This window comes from Petaurus breviceps, unplaced genomic scaffold (genome assembly GCF_028583685.1).
Source record: "Petaurus breviceps papuanus isolate PSGF00001 unplaced genomic scaffold, PetGlider_PUasm1.0 207, whole genome shotgun sequence".
Taxonomy (NCBI): domain Eukaryota; kingdom Metazoa; phylum Chordata; class Mammalia; order Diprotodontia; family Petauridae; genus Petaurus; species Petaurus breviceps.
The window spans coordinates 16,633,427-16,653,996 of NW_027185850.1; the positions used below are offsets into that span (position 1 = coordinate 16,633,427).

The 20,570-nt window shown below is 38.8% G+C and overlaps 1 protein-coding gene across 7 annotated transcripts in view; it reads right to left on the bottom strand.

Moving 5' to 3' along the window:
- LOC138164927 (FGGY carbohydrate kinase domain-containing protein-like) overlaps positions 1 to 20,570 on the bottom strand; it is a 544,546-nt gene that overhangs the window by 471,970 nt on the left and 52,006 nt on the right. For 5 of the 7 annotated variants that reach the window (XM_069092899.1, XM_069092902.1, XM_069092898.1 and 2 more), the window contains exon 5: positions 1,906 to 1,994. In XM_069092899.1, coding sequence (XP_068949000.1) covers positions 1,906 to 1,994 — 89 coding nt within the window. Of the gene's footprint in view, positions 1 to 1,905; positions 1,995 to 2,430; positions 2,603 to 20,570 lie in introns of those variants that run through there. The other 2 variants (XM_069092904.1, XM_069092903.1) reach the window with 2 other exon arrangements.

Here is a 20,570-nt window from a genome sequence, read left to right on the forward strand (position 1 = left end):
GTATTTACCACTCTCCTGGCCTGTACTCTGGTCTATAAGTGACCACAAGCATCTTTTCTTCCCTGGAACTGTGACCAGAGTCCCTGCTCCACTGTGGACACAAGCTCTGCTGGACTAGGACTCCTCCTCACCCTGGGACTGCCATCCAGGACTGTGACCCAGATCTGAATATGGGCAAAGCAGAGAGTCCTGTCTCAGGCCTAGTAAAGAAACCCCTGTAATCTCCTTCAGACCAGGTGTTCCAGCCCCTTAGTGTCTGTGGCCTGACGGATCTGGAAGCAGTTTCTGCCACTGCTGATTCAGTGGCTCCCCAGGCCTGCTCCTGGCTTGCTGGGGTTGAATGTGTGCTGGCACCACTTGCACTGGCCTGTGCTTCACTCTCGTTCAGGTGCCACAGATCTTTCATGCCAGTCTTCTACGCTGTCTTGGACTGGAAAATGATTTCCCCCCATCCTTTTGTGCATTCCACTGCTCCAGCAATTGTTTTATGGCATGCTTTAAAAGGGTTTGGGGGTGGGGGTGGGGGAGAGCTCAGCCATCTTGTCCTGAACGCACTTCTTGACTCCAAGCCCAGCCCTTCATCCCCTGTGCTCCCTAGTATAACCCCTCTCATTCTATAGTTGAGAAAACTGAGTCTCAGAGAAACTAACTAACTCGTCCAGGATCAAAGTAATAAGTGAAAGAACCATGATTTGAACACAAGCCTGATAACTCCAAGCTCAGCACATTTTCTGCTGCACTAAACTATCTCCTAACATGTTATTTTCTCTTAGAATGGAAACTCCATAAGGACAAGGCCAGTTTCCTTTCTGTCTTTGTATCTCAATCACTAAGAACAGTTACATATAACATATATGTCATTACATATTAATAGCAATATAAAGATACTATAATACTAAATTATATCACACATAATATTAGTATAGTTCTGTCCCTATATTATATACTACATAACATATAACATGATACATTCATATAATAGTTCTATAATATGAAATTATATATTATATAACATTAATATAGTATATTGTATATATATACAGTTTATATATACATATATATACACACATGTATATATGTATGTATATATTTTTTTTACTAGACCTATGCTGTGATTTCAGTAGCATGACACTTCAGGTAAGGAAGTTTCCCCCATCAGCACCTGGTTTGCATTTTATAATTTTACAGAATTGCCTGGGACCCTAAGAGGTTAAATGCTTTGTGCAAGGCTACATAACCAGTAGGTGCTCGAGTCAGGAAATGAACCCAGGACTTCCTGACTCCTAGGCTGGTTGTCTATCCATTATGCCATGATGCTTCTGTACTTAAAGTAAATGGTTGTCGAATTTAATTGAGCTGAGTTTAAGCTCCTTATGGATGACAGAAGAGCCCCAGAGAGTCACTGGCTCTAAGTACCCATAACTCTTGCTTCCATAGGAGCCCAACATATATTCTACAACAATGCCTACACATATCTATCCACCTCTAAAAGAAACCTTTTATTTCCCTTTCGATTTCAAATGCCGACAAAGGAATGTTTTCTTCTTTCAGACCAAAACAGCCGGTAAGGCCAGCCTTTGCTGACGCTGAGTCAATCACATCTGAGACTGGCCTCTGCCTGAATCTCCCTCTTACGTATCCAGTCCTTAATTCATTGCTCTAGCTGAACACACACAAACCCCAAAGCTTCTCAGAACAGTTGTGCTAAGGTAGGGGTAGTGGAAGCTATAAGATAGTTTCAAGATGTTTCAAGTATGTGAAATCGCATACAGATGTCCAGACAGTACATACAGTCAAAGTGAATTTTCAAAGCCATATCAGTGTGAATCTATACCTACACGCAGACCTTCTCTTGAGCAGGACAATGGATGAGAACAAGCAGAATGCAACTTGCAATTCACCTACCTGGTCGTGACACCGGTTGCCTTCCATGATAAGAAGTCAGGCAAATCAAAAAAGTGGCCTGCCTTGTCCCAGCAAGACTCTCTCAAGTTCTGCCAAATGAAATACACATTAGGATCAATTAGAACTCTCTTTCACCTTTCCCCCCAATATATTTAATCATGGCTCAAAATCATCAAGCCCAGTCCAACAATGCCAGTGAAAACATGCAAACTGCGGCAGGGGGAAAGGAAAGATTAACTCCATCACATTAATTGGGGGTGGGATAATCAGCAGAAAATTATTAATAATACTTCTAAGTATTTCTTTTTTATCTCTCTCCTACCAAAGTGATCAAAAGCCTCTATTTTTGAGAGGGTATATAATTGATCTTCCTGGTGAAAGGACTATGAAGAGATAGGGCAAGCATTTAATGAAAATAATGTTTCCACCACTAGCAACTGTGGGCTAGAGAGGGAGCTCCATAAAAATAAAGGAGATAAAACTGAAGCCAAATTCTTCTTTAAATTTCTACATATACCAGCTCACCCAAAAAGAAAGCAAAAACATGGTCATCATCCTCAAGGAGCTTACCATCAAGTTCAAAATGAACTGTGTTTGATCGATTTTCAACAATCACAAATCCAAAAAATGCATCTGGTAAGCTAATATAGACTCTGCCCATATCAAAGCCCCCTCCCTTTTTATGTCCCTCTTAACTGATTCCATTTCCTTCTATTGCTTTCATATCACTATTAGACATCTGGCTACAGTAAGAACAGGAAAAACTTCCCAAAACATGGGTTCCCATAAAAAGGCAAACTGAAAAAAAGAGAGGTAGAAAGAAAACAGAAAGACTTTCTGGTTAGAAATGATGGTATGAAAATATCAAATAGGGAATTGAAATCCAAGCTAAATGAGAAGCTGGTAAGTACACAGTTAGGCACTTCAACAAGTTCAAATTACAATGCTTCGACAAAATACACCCCAATGCCCTGAAAGAATGACAGCTTTTACTGCTAAGGTCCTGAGCATGATCTTTGAAAAATCAAGTTAAACAAAATTTCTGTAGTCTGAAGTCAAGTAGAGACGTTCTTGATTTTTGTTTGGGGAGGCAAATTGGTCCATGAGTCAGCAAGCACTTGGCTTGGAATTCTGCCTCAGATATTTACTAGCCGTATCAGTTTCTTTAACTGTAAAATGGAAAGGGGGGAAGACAATGATCTCCTAAGGTCTCCTTCCAGCTCTACATCTATGTTGTTATGGCTGTCAGGATTCATAGAAATTTGGAGGAAGATGCCCAACAAAATGCCATAAAATGACATGTTATTAGCCATATTCTACTTACATTTTTGGATGTCATACAACATTTATGCAGATTGTTCAAAACTGGGAGGGAAGAGTAACAAACTAGATGACAAAATAGATATCTATTCATAAAGACCATGAAAAATTAGAATAACAAGTGAAACATAATAATATGAAATTAAATATGGACAACTAATTCGTGTTCAAAGAATCCATTTTACGGGTCTTATATTGGGGAGATATGAAAAGTGGTGTGAGACAGTGAGCTTAATTGGAGTCAATAGGATACAGACAACAGAAAAAACTGCAATCCTTGGCTGAATTAAGAGAAGACACCATGGCAAATCCAGAGCATGCCAAAAAGCCCAGACATCACCTTGCTGACAAAGGTCCATATAACCAGAGCTAGAGTTTTTCCAGTAGCTATATATGGCTGTGAAAGTTAGACTATAAGGAAAGCTGAGCACTGAATAATCAGTGCTTTCAAACTGTGATGCTGGAGAAGATTTTTGAAAATTTCTTTGATAGCAAAAATATCAAATCAATCCTGAAAGAAAATAATTTGGGCTCTTCACTGGAAAGTTAAATGCTGAAGTTGAAGCATAAAAAGGCCACAGAATGAAAAGATGGGACTCATTAGAAAAGACCCTGATGCTGGGAAAAATTGAAGGCAAAAGGAGAAGACAGCAGAGGAAGGGATAGATAAGAAATTATCATGGAAGCAACAGCATGAAATTAGACAGACTTTGAGAGATAGAGGATAGAAGGGGCTGGTGTTCATGAGTTTAAGAAGAGTCAGACAAGACTGAATGACTAACCAGCAACACTGTGCCGAATGAGAGGAGTCATAGTTCTACTATTTATTGGCCTGATTAAGTCTGGAGTACTTTGCTTGGGTCTTGGCACCATGATTTTGGAAGGGCACTGATAAATTTGATAATATCTAGAGGAGGACGACTGGGTTGGTGATGGCCCTGACGATCATGCCATATGAGGATTGACTGAAGAAACTGGAGATACTTAGCCTAGAGAGGTGAAAGGGATAGGACGATTGTCTTCAAGGTTTCCAGAAATGCTGGCGTGGGAAATAGGGATTAGATTAAATGTTCTAATTGGTCCGAGAGATCAGAACCAAAAGTGATGGATGGAAAATTGAAAAGAAGAAAATCGAAGCTTGATATGAGAAAACAAACTAAAACTGGTTAATTACAAGATCTTTCTTAAAGTGATAAAGGTTGCATTGGGAGGTGGTGAATTTCTAGTCCTGGAGGTCTTCAGGCAAAGGCTGAATGACAATTTGTCAGGTGCTATAGTGACAGCTCATTTTCAGGTATAAATGGCTGTGAGTTCAAGGTCTAATTTGAAATTCTGTAAGTCTGAATCCTTGCTCAGTTATTTTTTGGTCAACAAAACCAATGAGATCTATTTCCAGCTCCGAGATTCTATGACCCACTCTCTCATTTGAAATAAGCCAAATCTCATCTCTTTATGTGTTATCTTCCTTGGAAGGTGGTAGTGGTGGTGGTGGGGAGGATGTGGGAAAAGACAGACATTAAGAAGATAGGAAAATACCAAATAAAAGACAAAGAAAAAGGTCGACAGAGAGGAATAAAGAGAGAAGGAAGGAAGGAAGGAAGGAAGGAAGGAAAGAAGGAAGGAAGGAAGGAAGGAAGGAAGGAAGGAAGGAAGGAAGGAAGATGAAAGAGAGGGTAGAAAGGAGAGAGAGAAAGAGAAGAGAGAAATAAAATGTAATGAAAGAAAAGAGGGGGTAGGGAGGGAGTGAATGCTCCCTGGAGCTTGGATTCATTTCTCTAGAAATGCTGACAGACCATATGTGAGTGATCCCATGCCTTTTTTTTTTTTTGGATGGAGCCCATGATTTTCAAGTGCTTTGTCATCAAAAGCTTGACTGGCCAAAAGTATATCAAGGCCCACTGATGTATTTTTTTAATCTATTTTTTTAATTTTAATTAATTTATTTATTTTAGTTTACAAAATTCAGTTCCACAATCCCTTGTGTTTCAAATTTTCTCCCACTCCTTCTCCTCCCTCTCTCCCCTCCCCCCAAGGTGGCATGCAATAAAATATAGGATCTACAAATACCTTCACATTAAACACTATTCAAGTTGTAAAGAGGGATTATAACCAATGGAGTGAACAATAAGAAAGAAGAAATAAAACAAAACCAAAAAAAAAAAAAGGGGGGAGAGAGCAGGTAGTTTGCTTCCATCTGCATTCAGGCTCTGCAGTTCTTTCTCTGGACAAAGATATCCCTTTCCATCATGAGTCTTTCGGACTTGTCTTATACATTGCTGAGGGGAGCCCAGTCTATCAAAGTTAGTCGACTGATGTATTTTTTTAGCTCTGGACTGGCCACAGGGCAGAAGCCCATAACAACCCCTCTGGCCAACAGAGGAGAGAGCTCTGAGCAATCACACCTCACTGAAGTCTAACCTGGCTGCTCCCTCACTTGTACTAGGGTATAACACCCCACTGTATACAAGGAGGAAAAGAGGTTTAGGAGCCTGCTTTTTAAAAAAATATCCCCCATATAGTTCTGTTTAATGGTAAAGGACACTAAAAGGTCTCCTTATTTAATCCATCCAACAAGCATTAAGGACCTACTGTGTACTGGGCACTGTGCTAAGTAATGGAGGGACAAATATAAAGAATGAGCAGTCCCCATTCTAAAAGAGAAGACTGGAAGGAAGTATGGAAGTGTAAACAGTACAGAACAAATAAAAGAGCTAAAAACCCAGAGCAAGCAACATCCAATATTCATCTTTTCTCCCTCTTTTCCACAATAAAAGTCCCTATTATTTAAGCTCCATAGATCTGTGACCTGGCCTGCAAGCTCTCTGCTTCCCAATGCCAGTCCTGGAGCTAGTCAATCCCTGGGGCTTGGAATGAATCAAAGGGATAGAAGGTTCAAAGAACCACATCCATTATTTGATAAAACCACAGCATTTCTCAGGAGTAGCAGATCTCTCAAAACAAAGCCAGCTGCAGAGTTCAGTAGAGGGTGGAGAGAGAGCTGGGCGGCCACAAACATCTGAGCAAGCCAGGAGCCATCATGTCCCCTCAGGACAGAAGGCCTCTTCAGCCCTCTCCTTCCCCTCCCCATAAGGGATCAACAATTTTATGAGAGAAGGTGGCAGGGAGTGGGGCGGGGGCCGATGTTCTGCATTCTAACCTATCCTTTTGGCTGCTGTGATAGGGTTGGGGGGTAATCAAAGGGAGAATAGGTAGTTGGGCATTAATGCAGGCTGGGGACCCTCTTTCATGCCCTCCCCCACTGGGTCCCCTCTTTTAAGCCCTCCCTGCTGGGGCCCCTCTTTTAAGCCCTCCCCCACTGGGGAGGGGCGCTGTAGCTTACAGAAATCAAGGAAACAGGAGTCTCTCCCAGAACGTTCCGATATTTGGTTATTAATTACGAAGGAATGATAGATAACTAGGCTGTTTGTGTGAGAATGAAGGCATAATGAATGAGAGAGAGTGGAGTGCTTTCTCTCCTTAATTCCCCATTTGATAAATTGGTCCCTGAAGATTTTTAAGAGATTGTTTTCTAGCAAGATTTTTAAAAAGTACAAACAACTACAAGAAAAGGAAAAACCTTGTCCTTAACTTAAGTTCAAAGGCTGAAATTGGAAAGATGGTTAAACCAACAAATAAGCTGAAAATAGTTTGACGAGTGGTTAAAAAGGGGGGAGGATTATCTGAATGGTAATCATTCAAAGAACAGTGATGTTGAGGAGTCAAATTGGTGAAAATCCCCAGAAGACCGTTATCCCAGGGAAGACATTTCTGGACTTTTTCACCTCTAGCTATAGGAGATAGCGGAAGTGTTTCAGTGCCGTACTGGGAGGTGGGGTAGCTATTTTCCCTCAACTCCTACAGCATTTGTAATTTTTGGAAGCTGTTAGTAAATACCTCAGAGTTGTTTTAACTAAATTATCAGTGAGTTAAATTAATAGTGAGTTTTACAAAGAGGTAATCATCAAAACAATCTCGTAGTGGCTAAGAAATAGAGTGGTGGATCACTGGAATAGATTAGATACACAATACCTAGTAGTAAATGGCCATAGTAATCTCATATTTGATGAACCCAAAGATTCGAGCCTTTGAAACAAGATTGGTATTATGACAGAAAAGGGAAACAACAAATATTTGGAAAGATGTGGAAGAATCGGGACACTAATGCACTCACTCTTGGTGGAGTTGTGAACTGTTTCAATCATTCTGGAGAGCAATTTGAAACTATGACCAAAGGCCTATAAAATTATTCATTGCCTTTGACCAAGCAATACCACTACTAGGGCTGTATCCCAAAAAGCTAAAAGAGAAGTACTTATATGTACAAAAATATTTATAACAGCTCTTTTCATGATGGCAAAGAATTAGAAACCGAGGTGATGTCAACTAATTAAGGAATGGCTGAATAAATTGTGATGGAATACTAATGTGCTATAAGAAGAAATGACAGGGATGGGGATGATTTCAGATTAATATGAACTGATGCAAAGTGAAGTGAGCAGGACAAAAAGAACATTGTACATAGTAAACAATGTGGTATGATAATCAACTGTGAAAGACTTAGCTACTCTAAGTAATACAATGATCCAAGACAATTTCAAAGTACTTAAAGTGAAAAATTCTATACTTCTCCAGGAAAGGAACTGATAGACTCTGAATGGAGATCAAAGCATTTTTAAACTATATATATATATATATATGTATATATATATACATATACGTATATATGTTACATATAAAATGTATTTTGTGTTCTCTTTTTTAACATGTATAAAACAGAAATATATTCTGCATGACTTCACATGAACAATCTAACAGTCTTTATCAAACTGCTTCCCTTCTCAAGGAGGAGGAAGTGGAGGAAGAGAAGGATAGAATTTGGAGCTCAAAATTAAAAAAAAAAACTGGGGCAGCTAGGACATGAGTTCTGAAAACTGAGTTTTGAAAACTGAGTCATTGATTAATTAGACAATGATTCTTATTTTTATAAACTTGACTCAGTTTCCTACATATTTGAAATATGTGGCCTTTATCAGAGAAATGTACCGTAAACATATTTAATATTACTTGTCTATGGTACATTTTTCCAAAATGTAGTTTCCTTTATTTTTTCTTTTAACTAGACTACTTTTTGCTTTTGTAGGAATTGTGCTAAACACTGAGAATATAAAGAAAGACAGAAACAGGCCCAACCCCCAAGAAGCTTGCAATCTCTAGGAGAGACCACACGCAGACATCTGTTTACAAACAAGATGCAGATGGGATACATCGGAGGCAATCTCAGAAGGCCTGGGAAAGGCTTCCTGGGGAAGGTTGGGATTTTAGCTGGTCCTTGGAGGAAGCCTGGGAAGTTAGGAGGAGGTGGAGCTGAGAAGGGAGAGTATTCCAGGCATGGGGGACCACCAGTGAAAATGCCCAGTGAGGGGATGGCACAGAAATGAGGCCAATGGCACTGAACTGTAAAGTAGGTGGAGGGATGGAAGGGATTGGAAGATTGGAAAGCTCAGAGTTTAAGAAGAGTTTTAGAAACAAAAAAGGCTTCTTATTTAATTATGGAGCAAAATAGGAGGCCCTGAAGTTTATTGGATTAAGATATGACATATAGTCTCCTTTATTAGAATGTAAGCTCATTGCAAATACTGAGTTTTTTTCCTTTTTTTTTTTTACTTGAATCCCCAGTTCCTGGCACAATGCCTGGCCCATAGCTTCTATTTAATTTTAACTTGTTGATTGATTGATTGCTTTGCATTCCCTCTCCGACCACAGCAGTCCATGGGACAGAGAGCTAGACTGGGCCTCGGAAAGAGCCAAATTCAAATCCTGCCTCAAACATTTTCTACATATGTGAGCCAGGGAAAGGAACTTATCTTCTTTCATCTTTAGTGTCCTCATCAATAAAATGAGGATAATAATCATACCTATCTCACAAGGTTGTTGGAGATTGAAATGGGATGACCTAGATGAACAGATGTTAAAGTATTATATAAATATATGTTGTAGCTTTGATTATCATTATCACGAACGATTGCTGATTTGAATGAACTTGAAAGTGTCTCAAAATGGAGCACGATTGCAAATGATGGCCTGTATTAACATTAGCTGATCTGAATTCTAAGAGAACAAAAAGCTCATCTCTCCCTGAGAAGCAGCACAAGGGCCAATATCTCAGCATTTCTGACCATAGTCGATCTCCCTGTTAGATTGCTGGGTCCTTACAGGACAGTCAAACCCATAAGTCCTTGGGGCAGCCCCACAGGACCAAGACCAAGGATACTCCCAGAAAGTCGGCAAGTCAACCAGCATCTATGAAGAGCTCACCATTACATACCATTTTAAGGTTTACAAAGCAAAGGCAGGTGAACAGAATGCAGAATTTGGAGTCAAGAAAACCCCTAGTTCGAATCCACCTTCAAACACTTACTAGCTGTGTGACAATGTATCTCTCAGTCTTCAAACTGGGGATAACAATGCTACCTGCCTCCCAGGGTTGCTGTGGGGATCAGATGAGATCATATTTCAAATCTAACAACTCTCTATAAAGACCAGTTATGATGAGGATGAGGATGATTGATGCTCTCACTATGTGATGGACACTGTACTAAAAACTGGTGATACTAAGTTATCACATCCACAAGCATTTATTAAGTGCCTACCATATACCATTCTAAGCACTGGGGATACAAAGGAAGGGGAAAAATAACAACAGTCTCACCTTGAGGGGCTCAGAGTCTAGGCACACATAATATATATACAGGATAAATTAATTCAAACTCATTGAATAAATGAGAAGTAAGAAAAAGCTCTGTCCCAGACTCATTGCCCAGAGAGCAGGTTGGCATCTATTCTCTGGAGGGTTACAGAGCGAAGAAGGATCCTGGCCAAGGAGACTGCCAGGAAGACAAATCTCTCTTGTCTGGGGTAAGCAGGTCCTTTGGAGGGGTTTCATTTTAATTGGCAAATGGATTCATTCACTTCCTGGCCTGGCTGGCGAGGTTGCTGCTGAGCCCGGGGAATGTCTGCCATACTCCATTCAAGGGGGGGCTGCTGGCCCAAGAGACAGGAAATGATTTCGGGGATATTTTCTGATGGAATGGGTTGGATGCTATCCTAGCAGCTTCCTTCCATTGATGTCCCCTATATTCTCTGTCCAAAGTCAATTACCTTGGCTCCTCTTCCTCAGATATATTTCTTCATAACACTTAATGGAAGCCATTCATGATTCACCATCCTGGTCTGCAGTGGGGACTCCTTTCAAAAATGTTGAAATGGCCATCTCTTTGCTATTTGCTTCAGATGATCAAAGCCATGATGTCAAAGAATCACAGACTTTGAAGGCTGGGTGGGCACACAGTGGAAGTCTAGTCTTCCTCATACACAAGAGGAATTCCCAATAAATAGTTATCCACCCTCTGCTTGAAGATGCCTCCCCCCCCCCAAGGAAGGGGAACAGGCTACCCTGACAGCCCATTGCACATCAGCACAGCTTTCATTCATAGAAAGTTTTGCCTGCATCAAGCTTGAATTGGCTTCTTTTAAATTTCCACCAAAGTCAAGGATGAATTATTAATATTTATCTTTGCACAGAATCTTGGCCACCTAAGCAGAAAGAACTAGTGTCACAATAGAGAGAGTTCTTGTCCTGGAGTCAGGAAGACCTGAGTTCAAATATGGTCTTAGACACATTAACTCCGAAACACTGAGTAGTTTACAGTTTCTGTTAGCTTCAGTTTTCTCAACTCTGAAATGGGGGATATAAGAGCACCTACTTCACTAAGCTGCTGTGAGGATGAAAGGTGATGATACTTGTAAGAAGTGCTCAGCCTAGTGCCAGGAATATAGTGCGTACTAGATAAATGCTCATTCTCTTACCTTCCCCTATAGAGTCCTATTAAAGATTTAGTGATCATAAGCACAACATTCATGACCTGTAGAAACCTATAAATTTTGTTAAAATTAACCTCAGCCCTTTCCTTAGGAATGTGGAGAACTGTTGATGAGGAATGTTACCTATATTGTCAGACATAGTTTTTGTTTTGGTTAGTTGTTTTTTTGTTGTAGGAGAAGGTTCCCTAGGTAATAGAAGGAGATATATCAGAAAATGATTGTACTGTAACACAAAAGGCATAAAGAACACCTTCTCCCTTTTTTAGAGGTGAAAAAAAGAAAATATTCTTTCTTAGAATGTCTAGCCTGAAACCTTGTCAAAGGGCTGAGCTACCCTAGAAACTAGTCAAGTACCTTAATGTGGAATAATGGATAGAGAACTAGGTTTAGAGTCATGATATTCTGAGGTCAAATCTCACCTCTGATACTCATGAATGATGTCACAATGGGCAGTAACTTAATCTCTCTAAACTTTAGTTTCCCCATACATCAAAATTTGGTGGAGGGGTGGCCAGGTGGCACAGTGAGTAAGAGCGCAGGCCCCAGAGTTGGGAGACCTGGGATCGAATCAAGGCTCAGATACTTAGCGCCCACCCAGAAACACCTGGCTGTGTAACTTTGAGCAAGTTACTTAACCCCAATTGCTTTAAAAAAATTTGGGGTGGTAAAAAGGTAGAAAATGCCACCTTCCTTAAAGGGTTATTGTGATTATGAAATGAAATTATGTCAGGGAAGGGAAGGCAAAGCAAGGCAAGGCATGGATTATCATCATCATCCCCTGGCATGTGCTCTTTTTTTTTTTTATTTAAGTAGTATTTTATTTTTCCCACAATTACAAATCAAGAAAGTTTTTAGTATTCATTTTTACAAGATTTTGAGTTCCAAATTTTTCTCCCTTCCTCTACTCCCTTCTTCTGAAAATGTTACACAGTTTGATTTAGTTTATACATACACTATCATGTAAAACATTTCCATATTCATAATGGTTGTGAAAGAAGAAACAAATCAAAAGTAAAAAAAAAGCATGAGAAAGAATAAAGTAAGCAAAAAAATATGGTGTATGATCTTAATACGATGAAACTCAGAATTGAAAAGAACTTTGTGGAAAGGACAACTTGAGAACTTGGGAGTCAGATCCTAGTTCTTCTACATGCTGCCTAGTGGTCTAGTGTTTGAAAAACCTAATGACCCCAGATATTAGAGTAAGGACTCAATATTTGGGGAGGGGGAGGAAGTTCTGGGGAAACTGAAAAGCAGTCTGGCAGAAATTAGGTATAAACCAACATCTCACACCGTATACCAAGGTAAGATCCAAATGGATACATTACTTATACATGTAGGGTGATAACCTTAACAGAGGATTAAAAAAGATATTACCCTTTTAGATCTATAAATAGAAGATAATTTCATGATCAAACAAGGGACAGAGATGGACAAGAGATAAAATGTAGAATTTTGGTTATATAAAAATTTTAAAGTGTTGGGTTTTCGTACGAAGTAATAAGACCAATTTAAATTTGTAAGAGAAGGATGTAACTGGGGGGGGGGATTGCAATAAGTTTCTTTATTAAAGGTCTCATTTCTAAGCTATATAAGCAACCAATTCAAATTTATAAGAACAAGAAAATTTCCCAATAGGTAAATGGACAACAGATATGAATAGGCAGTTTCAAAGGAAGAAATCATATTCATACATACATACATACATACATACATACATACATACATATATATAGGCAACTTTGTACTTTTCATTTTTAGAAAAAAGAAAAAGAAACGAAAATGGCAAATATTAGAGAGCAACAGACAAATAAGCACATGGATGCTGGATTGTTGATGATGTTGTGAACATGTCCAGACATTCTGACAACAGTTTGGAATGATGTCCAAAAAAATAATCAAAGTGTACATGACCAGGCTATACTGCTAATATTAAATTAAATTAAAGGAAAAAGAAAAGGATACATATGGACACAAATATTTATAGCAGAGTTTTTGTTTTTGTTTTTTAGTAGAACTGGAAACCAAGTACTCATTTAAAAGAAGGAAGGAAGGAAGGAAAAGATGAGAGAAAAGAACAGAAGGAAGACCAAAAAGAAGCAAAAAAAAAACCACCTTTAAAGGCTTAGACTGATCTTATTATACATTTAAAAAGAAAAGCAAGATACACATAATAAATAGCTGAAGTTTCTTATACAATTCTCTTTTTTTTGCTTTAATATATATGCATATATATATACACTTATATGTAAATCTGTTGTATGTGGTATTTGTTAATTTCAGAATTAAAAAACGAAAAGAGAAAAATGAACCTCAGGCTACAGGATTGGACTCACAGGTCTGATACTCTTTTACTTACTATATGACCTTGGAAAAGTCTATTTATTTCTCTGGGCCTGCGTTTACATAGTTTTGAAGAAAGAGGATCAGACTATAATGTTCAAGGTCCCATCTAGTTCTGAATGCAAAGCTTGTGTCCACTGTTAAGTCCTACAATTCTGTTTGTGCTCCCTTATAAACAGTTTTGCTGAGGCACAGCCTCATATTCCAGGCTGACCTTTTCTTTCAGTCTTTTTTGCTCCATAGAATAGCATTTGAGGAATAAGATTTTATCCATGTTCTAGCTACAACCATGTAATAAGAACTTTGGGTGATAATAGGGTTCCACTGTAGGAGGTTCTAACAGCAACCACACTAGTATCCCCAGGATGGCTGCTAGAACAGGTTCTTAGATCTGTTTTACTAGGAAAGATAGCTGTTTAAGGGGTCAACAATCTTTTAAAATTATATTCCCTAGTTCAGGGGAAAAGTCAGCACCCTGAACTTCAGAGAGAATATGGAGAAAATATAAACAAAGAAATAAAGACCAACAGACAGGCTCTGACTGCCTGAATCAACTATGCACTTTACACACATCTCTGGAGGGAGAGAGCCTTTACATCTGAGCAATTGGGAGCTCTGAACATAGGCCACTCAGAATCTCACCAGGGAATCACAAGATCCTTCTCATAAGTGAGCCCCAAAGCAAAACACCAACTCAGAGTATATATACCCTTCTCAGAGCCAGAAGGCATCATAGCCCTCAGTGATTGGTGCCTAATTAGAAATTTGCTCAGGTGTGAAAGCCTTCCTACAAGCAAGCCTCCCCTAAGCAAGCTTCCCTGAATGGGCTCCAGGTGATGCCTATCAATGGGCAGGAAGATCTTAAAATCCCATTAAGTTCACAGAGGTAAGCCTTGGAATGATGGGATAAGGTTTGACATACGCTTGTATGTACTTCTACTGACTTTCCTTCAATGGACTGAGCTCCATGAGACATTAGTGTTAAAATTATTACAGTTAGAAAGTTGCTTGCTATTGGTTTGGGAGTCCAAGAGCTGCCATGTGCTGTTATGTCACTTCTCTCGGTTTGAGAGAGATGAGCAATATGTCCAAGCTATATTCCCTCAGAAACTTCTCCTTTGGGGTCCTCAGTTTCTTTGTATATAACACAAGGCAGTTGAGCTTGATGACCTTTAAGGTTCCTTCTAGCTCTCATAGCCTGTGATCTCACTACATTATGAATTAAGCCAATTCAGAGAAGAAAGTGAAATTTATTTACTCAAAGTATATTCAAAGTATTACCCAAGAATAAAGTACTTCCAGCAAATATACCTCTCTCCATAAGCATCACCACTGAGAACTGGACACAGGGGAAAGACAGGAAGTCAACAAGAAGGCATGAAAATACCAGAGATAGCTACATTCAAAGAAGAGGAAAAAAAAGAGAATTTAAAAAGAAAGAAAAAGAGAAAAAAGAAAATAGAAGAAAGAAAAAGAAAGAAGAATTTTAAAACAGCAGAGAAGAAAGGAAAGAGAGAAGTAAATGAAGATGAGGAAAAAATACAAGATGACTTGGATGAGAGGTAATAAAAAGGAAAATTATTAAACAAATGACAAGGTAGAAGGGGCAAAGAACCGCATAAACCAACTCAAAGTGCCACATGCTCAGGAAGAGGAAAACACCACGTGAGAAGGGTGGAAGTAAGAGAACGCTGCCCCTGCTCTGCAGGCACATCTTTTCTCAGGGTGAATGAGCTCATCTATGATGTCATTGTCTCTGAGTCATGCCCCCACCAGAATCAGAGGTGGAAAAAGGCCTGTTAGGTCATCAGGACCAGCCCTCCTCCCTTCCAGGGGTCAGTGCAACAGTATATTCTCTGGGGCTTTGTCTTGTCTAGTCTAGTCCTGAAATGACTCAAGCAATGAAGACTTCTACCTAAACCACTGGAGAAATTTTAACCATTTACCTGCACAGCTAAAAATAACAGATGTGGGTGAATTATAGCTGCCTTTTACCCAAACTTCAGGTCTAGAATTGACTCAATCTTTAGGACCAAGTACCTGAAACAATGCCACCCAACCTCCAGTGTCTCCCTTCTCCAATCCATCTTTGGAAAAGCTGGCAATCAATGAATTTATGAAACATTTATTAAGTGCCTACTATGTGCAAGGAACTGTTCAAAGCACTATATTTACCAAAACAAAAAAGCAAAAGACAATCCCTGACCTCTAGGAGCTTACAATCTGATGAAGGAGACAACATGAACAAGGGACTGACATAGTAGGACCTGTGTTAAAAAAAAAAAAACACTAGTGACCGAATTGAAATTGAATTGGAAGAGGGATATGAGGTAGGCAGACTCATCAAGAAGCTACTGCAATAGTTCAGACAAGAGATGATGAGGGATCAATAAAAATTCATTAAAGAGCTCCACAACCAGAATGAGTGAGTTCAGTGAGTGGTGAGCTCCTTCCACATCACTGGAGGCCTTTCAGAAGGGGTTAAATGAACACTTTTTGGTGATATGTGCTTGTAACGCTAATGGGTAAAGAAGTGTTCTTGACTAATTGTGGGACATAGGTAGCTAACCAAAGAAAGATTATTACTATTCTGAAGATTTAGTTTTTAATTCTCTGGAATCTGTTATTTTTCAGGAATATCAATGCCGGTAGTATTGTGGGCCTGAAAGTGGAGGACACAGATGTAAGAAATAAAGATGAGAATAGAAAACTAAAAACTGAGAAATAGATGGATACCTTATGTTACAAAAAAAAAAAAAAACAGGATGCTCAATACTCCACTGAGTGAACATGAGGCATATTGAATTATGAGCCTGATTTACATAGAACCTCCATAGGAGAGATATGCCCCCTCCCAAAGACAAAATCCACAGCAGATGCTGTAAGAGTAGCTAACGTGACCCTATGCCCTCTTCAAAGGTTAAAGAGAATCTGGTTCTAACCTGACAAGTCCCTGCACAAAACTTCCAAAGAGATGACCCGGCTTGATACAAGAGATGATATGACATGTGTTTTCTTTTTGTGTGAGAGGGAAAATGAGATTTATGATGAAAAAGGAAAATAATGTTTAGAATAGAAAAGGTCACCAAGGAGTGGTACAGCTGAGGTCTTGGCTCTTTATGAAGGTTTATATCCCCTTGCAAAGTAGAATACAGGTCTAGGAGGCTCCTTTAAAGTCCTTGATTTTTCTGGGGCAGGGGAACAGGATAATTTCATTCCTTAGCTCCTTCTCCCAAAGGTGGAAGACCCTCCTGCTTTTTAAAGTCAATACAGTCATTTGCAAATCAATAAATTGTCAAAGAATATGAACAGGCAGTTTTCTGATGAAGAAAACAACACAATTTATAATCACATGAAAAAAATTTCTCTAAATCACTAATGATTAGAGAAATAAAAATTTAAAAAACCTCAAGCTATCATTTTATACTTATCAGATTGGCTAAATTGATTGAAGGGGAAAGCAATAAATGTTGGAGTGGATGTGGGAAAATGGGATTTTAATTCATTGCTGGTGGAATTGTGAATTGATCCAACCATTTCGGAGAACTATCTGGAATTATGCCCAAATAATTATTAAACTGCCTATACCCTACTTGGTCTATTTCCAAAGATGATAAGGAAAAAGGAACAGAATCTATATGTTCCAAAATGTTTATAGCAGCTTTTTTTGTGGGGGCAAAGAACTGGAAATTGTAGAGATGCTTGTCAATTGGGGAATGGTGAATATTACTTTGCTATAAGAAATGATGAGTTTGATGATCTTAGAAAGACATGAATAGACTTGTGCAAAATAATAAAGAGAAAAATAAGCAGAGCATCATATGCATAACAGCAATATTCTTTAAAAACAACTTTGAGCCAATAAGTTATTTTAACTATTATAAATATGCAAATTACCTTCAAAGGACATATATATGAAGGAAGACCCTGCCTGCATCCAGAGAAAGAACTGATTAACTGAAGTATATACAGAATGACTTTATATTTATATACATATTTGTGTCTTATGGCATCACAGCCCCTAGGGCAGGGGGAGGGAAGAAAAAAAAAGAAAATTTCATGATAGCTTTACTATATATTTAAAAGGAATAGCAAGTTATACATAATAGATTTGCAGTTTCATGTGCAATATTTTTTATTATACTATGTTATGGAAATACTTGATTTATTACATAAATTAAAAATAAATAAAAATTTTGAAAAAGGAAAATTAACCCAGAAGATGGAAGTTCATTGGTATTCTCCCCTAAAGTTGAACTGGCACCGTCAATTCACTAGCCATGTCATCCTTAAGAAGGCACTTCTCCTGGACCTCCTTCAGGCTCCTTATCTGTAAAGCCACGTAGAGGAGAGGGTAAGAGATGGATCTATGTGACCATGAACAAGTCATTAGAACTCTGGGTTTCATTTTCCTCATTTCTAAAAGTTCATTTAAGAGGCCCATGATAAAACCAAAAAATTATTTAAAAAATAAGAGGCCCACGAAGGAAAAATGGGTGGTGGAAAAATAAGAAAACCTCTGTGAACCATTCCAGCTTTAATTTCTATGTCTATGTCTTAGATAACCAAGAAATATGCAATAGATAGATAAATCTATATATCCCATTATATTAATATGGTATCTTTCTACATGCTATAAGATCGATATAATATCCTATAGTAATGATACTCTATGTAGCCTCTCTGTCCCCTCCATATTCTTTAAATACTTTCAAAACTGGAGAGAAACATGATAAAGTGATGCAAAAGAAACAAAGAACCACTGTACCTTCTTTTTTAGTCGAACATCTCACATGTTCTAGCTGAGGCAGCTTGGTCGTACAGTGGATAGATTGTTGGAGCTGGAGTCAGGAAGCTCAAATATCACCTACTATGTGAGGTTTTCCTGATTCTCTGACTTCCTACCATCTAATCCCCTGGCTGCTAGTGCTGCCCTCTCTCTATACTTCCTGTTAATTTTGTATATACTTTACTTATACTTACATTAATGAATGAAAAAACTTTTATTTACCTGGTGCCAAGCACCAGGGATACAAAATAACAAAGTTAAAGTTGGTCTCTACCATCAAGGAGTTTACACTCTAATGGGAAAGAAAACACACTAAGGAAATGGTGGCTAGAGAGAGAAACTTTGGTCTGAAAAGTTACAGAAATGGTGAATAGGACCACAGTGGAGAAGATCGACACATCCCATCCAGGAACAATGGCAGAATTGATTTTTCATGGTTCCATAACTGAATGTAGGATAGACAGGTGAGGAAAAGATAAAAAAGACAGCAAGTATTGGCAAAGTTGTGAAGAAGATGGGCAGAAAATAGGGAGTAAAGTGAGGTAATATTGTAGAATAGAAAGATCCAGGCTACAGAGTAGGAGAACCTGGGTTCAAAGCCTACCATTGATAATCCTTGTGTGACCTTGGGCAAGTCCCTTTACTTCGGTGAACCTCAGTTTCCTCATGTGTAAAATGAAAGTGTTGGATTAGATCAGACAAGCCTTTTTGTGTGATTTCTTTGTCAGGCTGGTGAAGCCTACAGACTCTATCTCAAAATAATGTTTTAAAATGCATAAAATAAATTATATAGGATTACCAAGGAAATCAATTACATTGAAATAGGCATACTATTAAAAAACTTCACACATGTACAAAATATTTAGAGCAGCTCTTTGTGTGGTGGCAAAAAATTGGAAACTGAATGGATGCCCATCATTTGGGGAATGACTTAACAAGTAGTAGTATATGAACATAATGGAATATTATTGTGCTGTAAGAAATGAGGAATAGGTGGATTTCAGAAAAACACAGAAAGACTTATATGAACTGATGCTGAGTGAAGTGAGCAGAACCAGGAGAATATTGTACACAGTAACACCAACACTATGTGATGACCAACTTTGATTAACTTAGCTCTTTTCAGCAATACAATACTCAAAAAACAATTCCAAAGGACTTATCCAAAGGATGGAAAATGTCAACCCCATCAGAGAAAGAACTATGGAGTCTGCATGTAGATTGAAGCAGACTGTTTTCACTTTTTTGTTTTTTTTCTTTCTTGTGGTTTTTCCCTTTTGCTCTGATTCTTCTTTCACAACATGACTAATGTTGACATATGTTTAACATGATTGTACATGTATGACCTATATCAGATTGTTTGCTGTCTTAGGAAAGGGGGAGGGAATGAAGGAGAAAAATTTGGAATTCAAAATTTTATAAAAATGAATGTTGGAAACTAAAAGAAAAGCCTTAATGAGGAAGAAAAAAAAATAAAAACCAAGTTTAAGGATCCCAGGTTTAGGACCCTTGGATATAATGGCCTCTGAGGTCCCTTTCAGGTCTAGATCTATGTGTTTATCATTGATTGTGAACATGGCAGCTTGCCTTTTCCTGAAACTGATTCCAGAGAAATAAACCACAATAAACACAGCAGGGCCAGGGGGCCAGGGCAGGAGTTTCCCAAGGAGGGAACATGTTGTCCATATGTTATACAAGCTTCATGAGCTTAGGGCCTGTCCTTCCCTTTTAGCTTTTGTCTTCATATCCCTAGTACTTAGCACAATTCCAGATAGATGTTAGGTGCATAATAAATCCCCATTGACTGAGTTACAGGCAATTCTCCTCTGCTTTTATTGGTGGATGGAACTCTGAGAAGAAACTACCTCTAACAATGCAGACTGCTACCTACACTGTACCTTCAGTCAGAGAGCTACCCAGAGCCCTGAGAGGAGAGACAAGGGTCACAGAGCAGAGGCAGGGCAAGATCCTGGTCTTCCTCACTCTCACTCTAACAGCTAAGCAACACTGCGTCTCTGAGCTTATTCTATATTTACTCATCTCTATATCCCCCTAAATTCTCCCTTCTTCTGTTAAGGACTTCCTCAAGTACACCATCTAATGGATCTTTCTGGACATCCACTGTATTTAAAAGTCAACATGACTCTACTTGGTGTCATTCCACACTGTCTTGAATGATCTTCATGGTATCTCAGGGCTGTTGTGAGACTGGGAAGTTGAGAGGCAGCATAAGATAATGTAGAGGGTACACGGAGTGCAGTCAAGAAGACCTGACGATCAAGGCAATGGAGGCATCCCCTTGTCCTAAAGACCTGACGAGCAAGGCGATGGA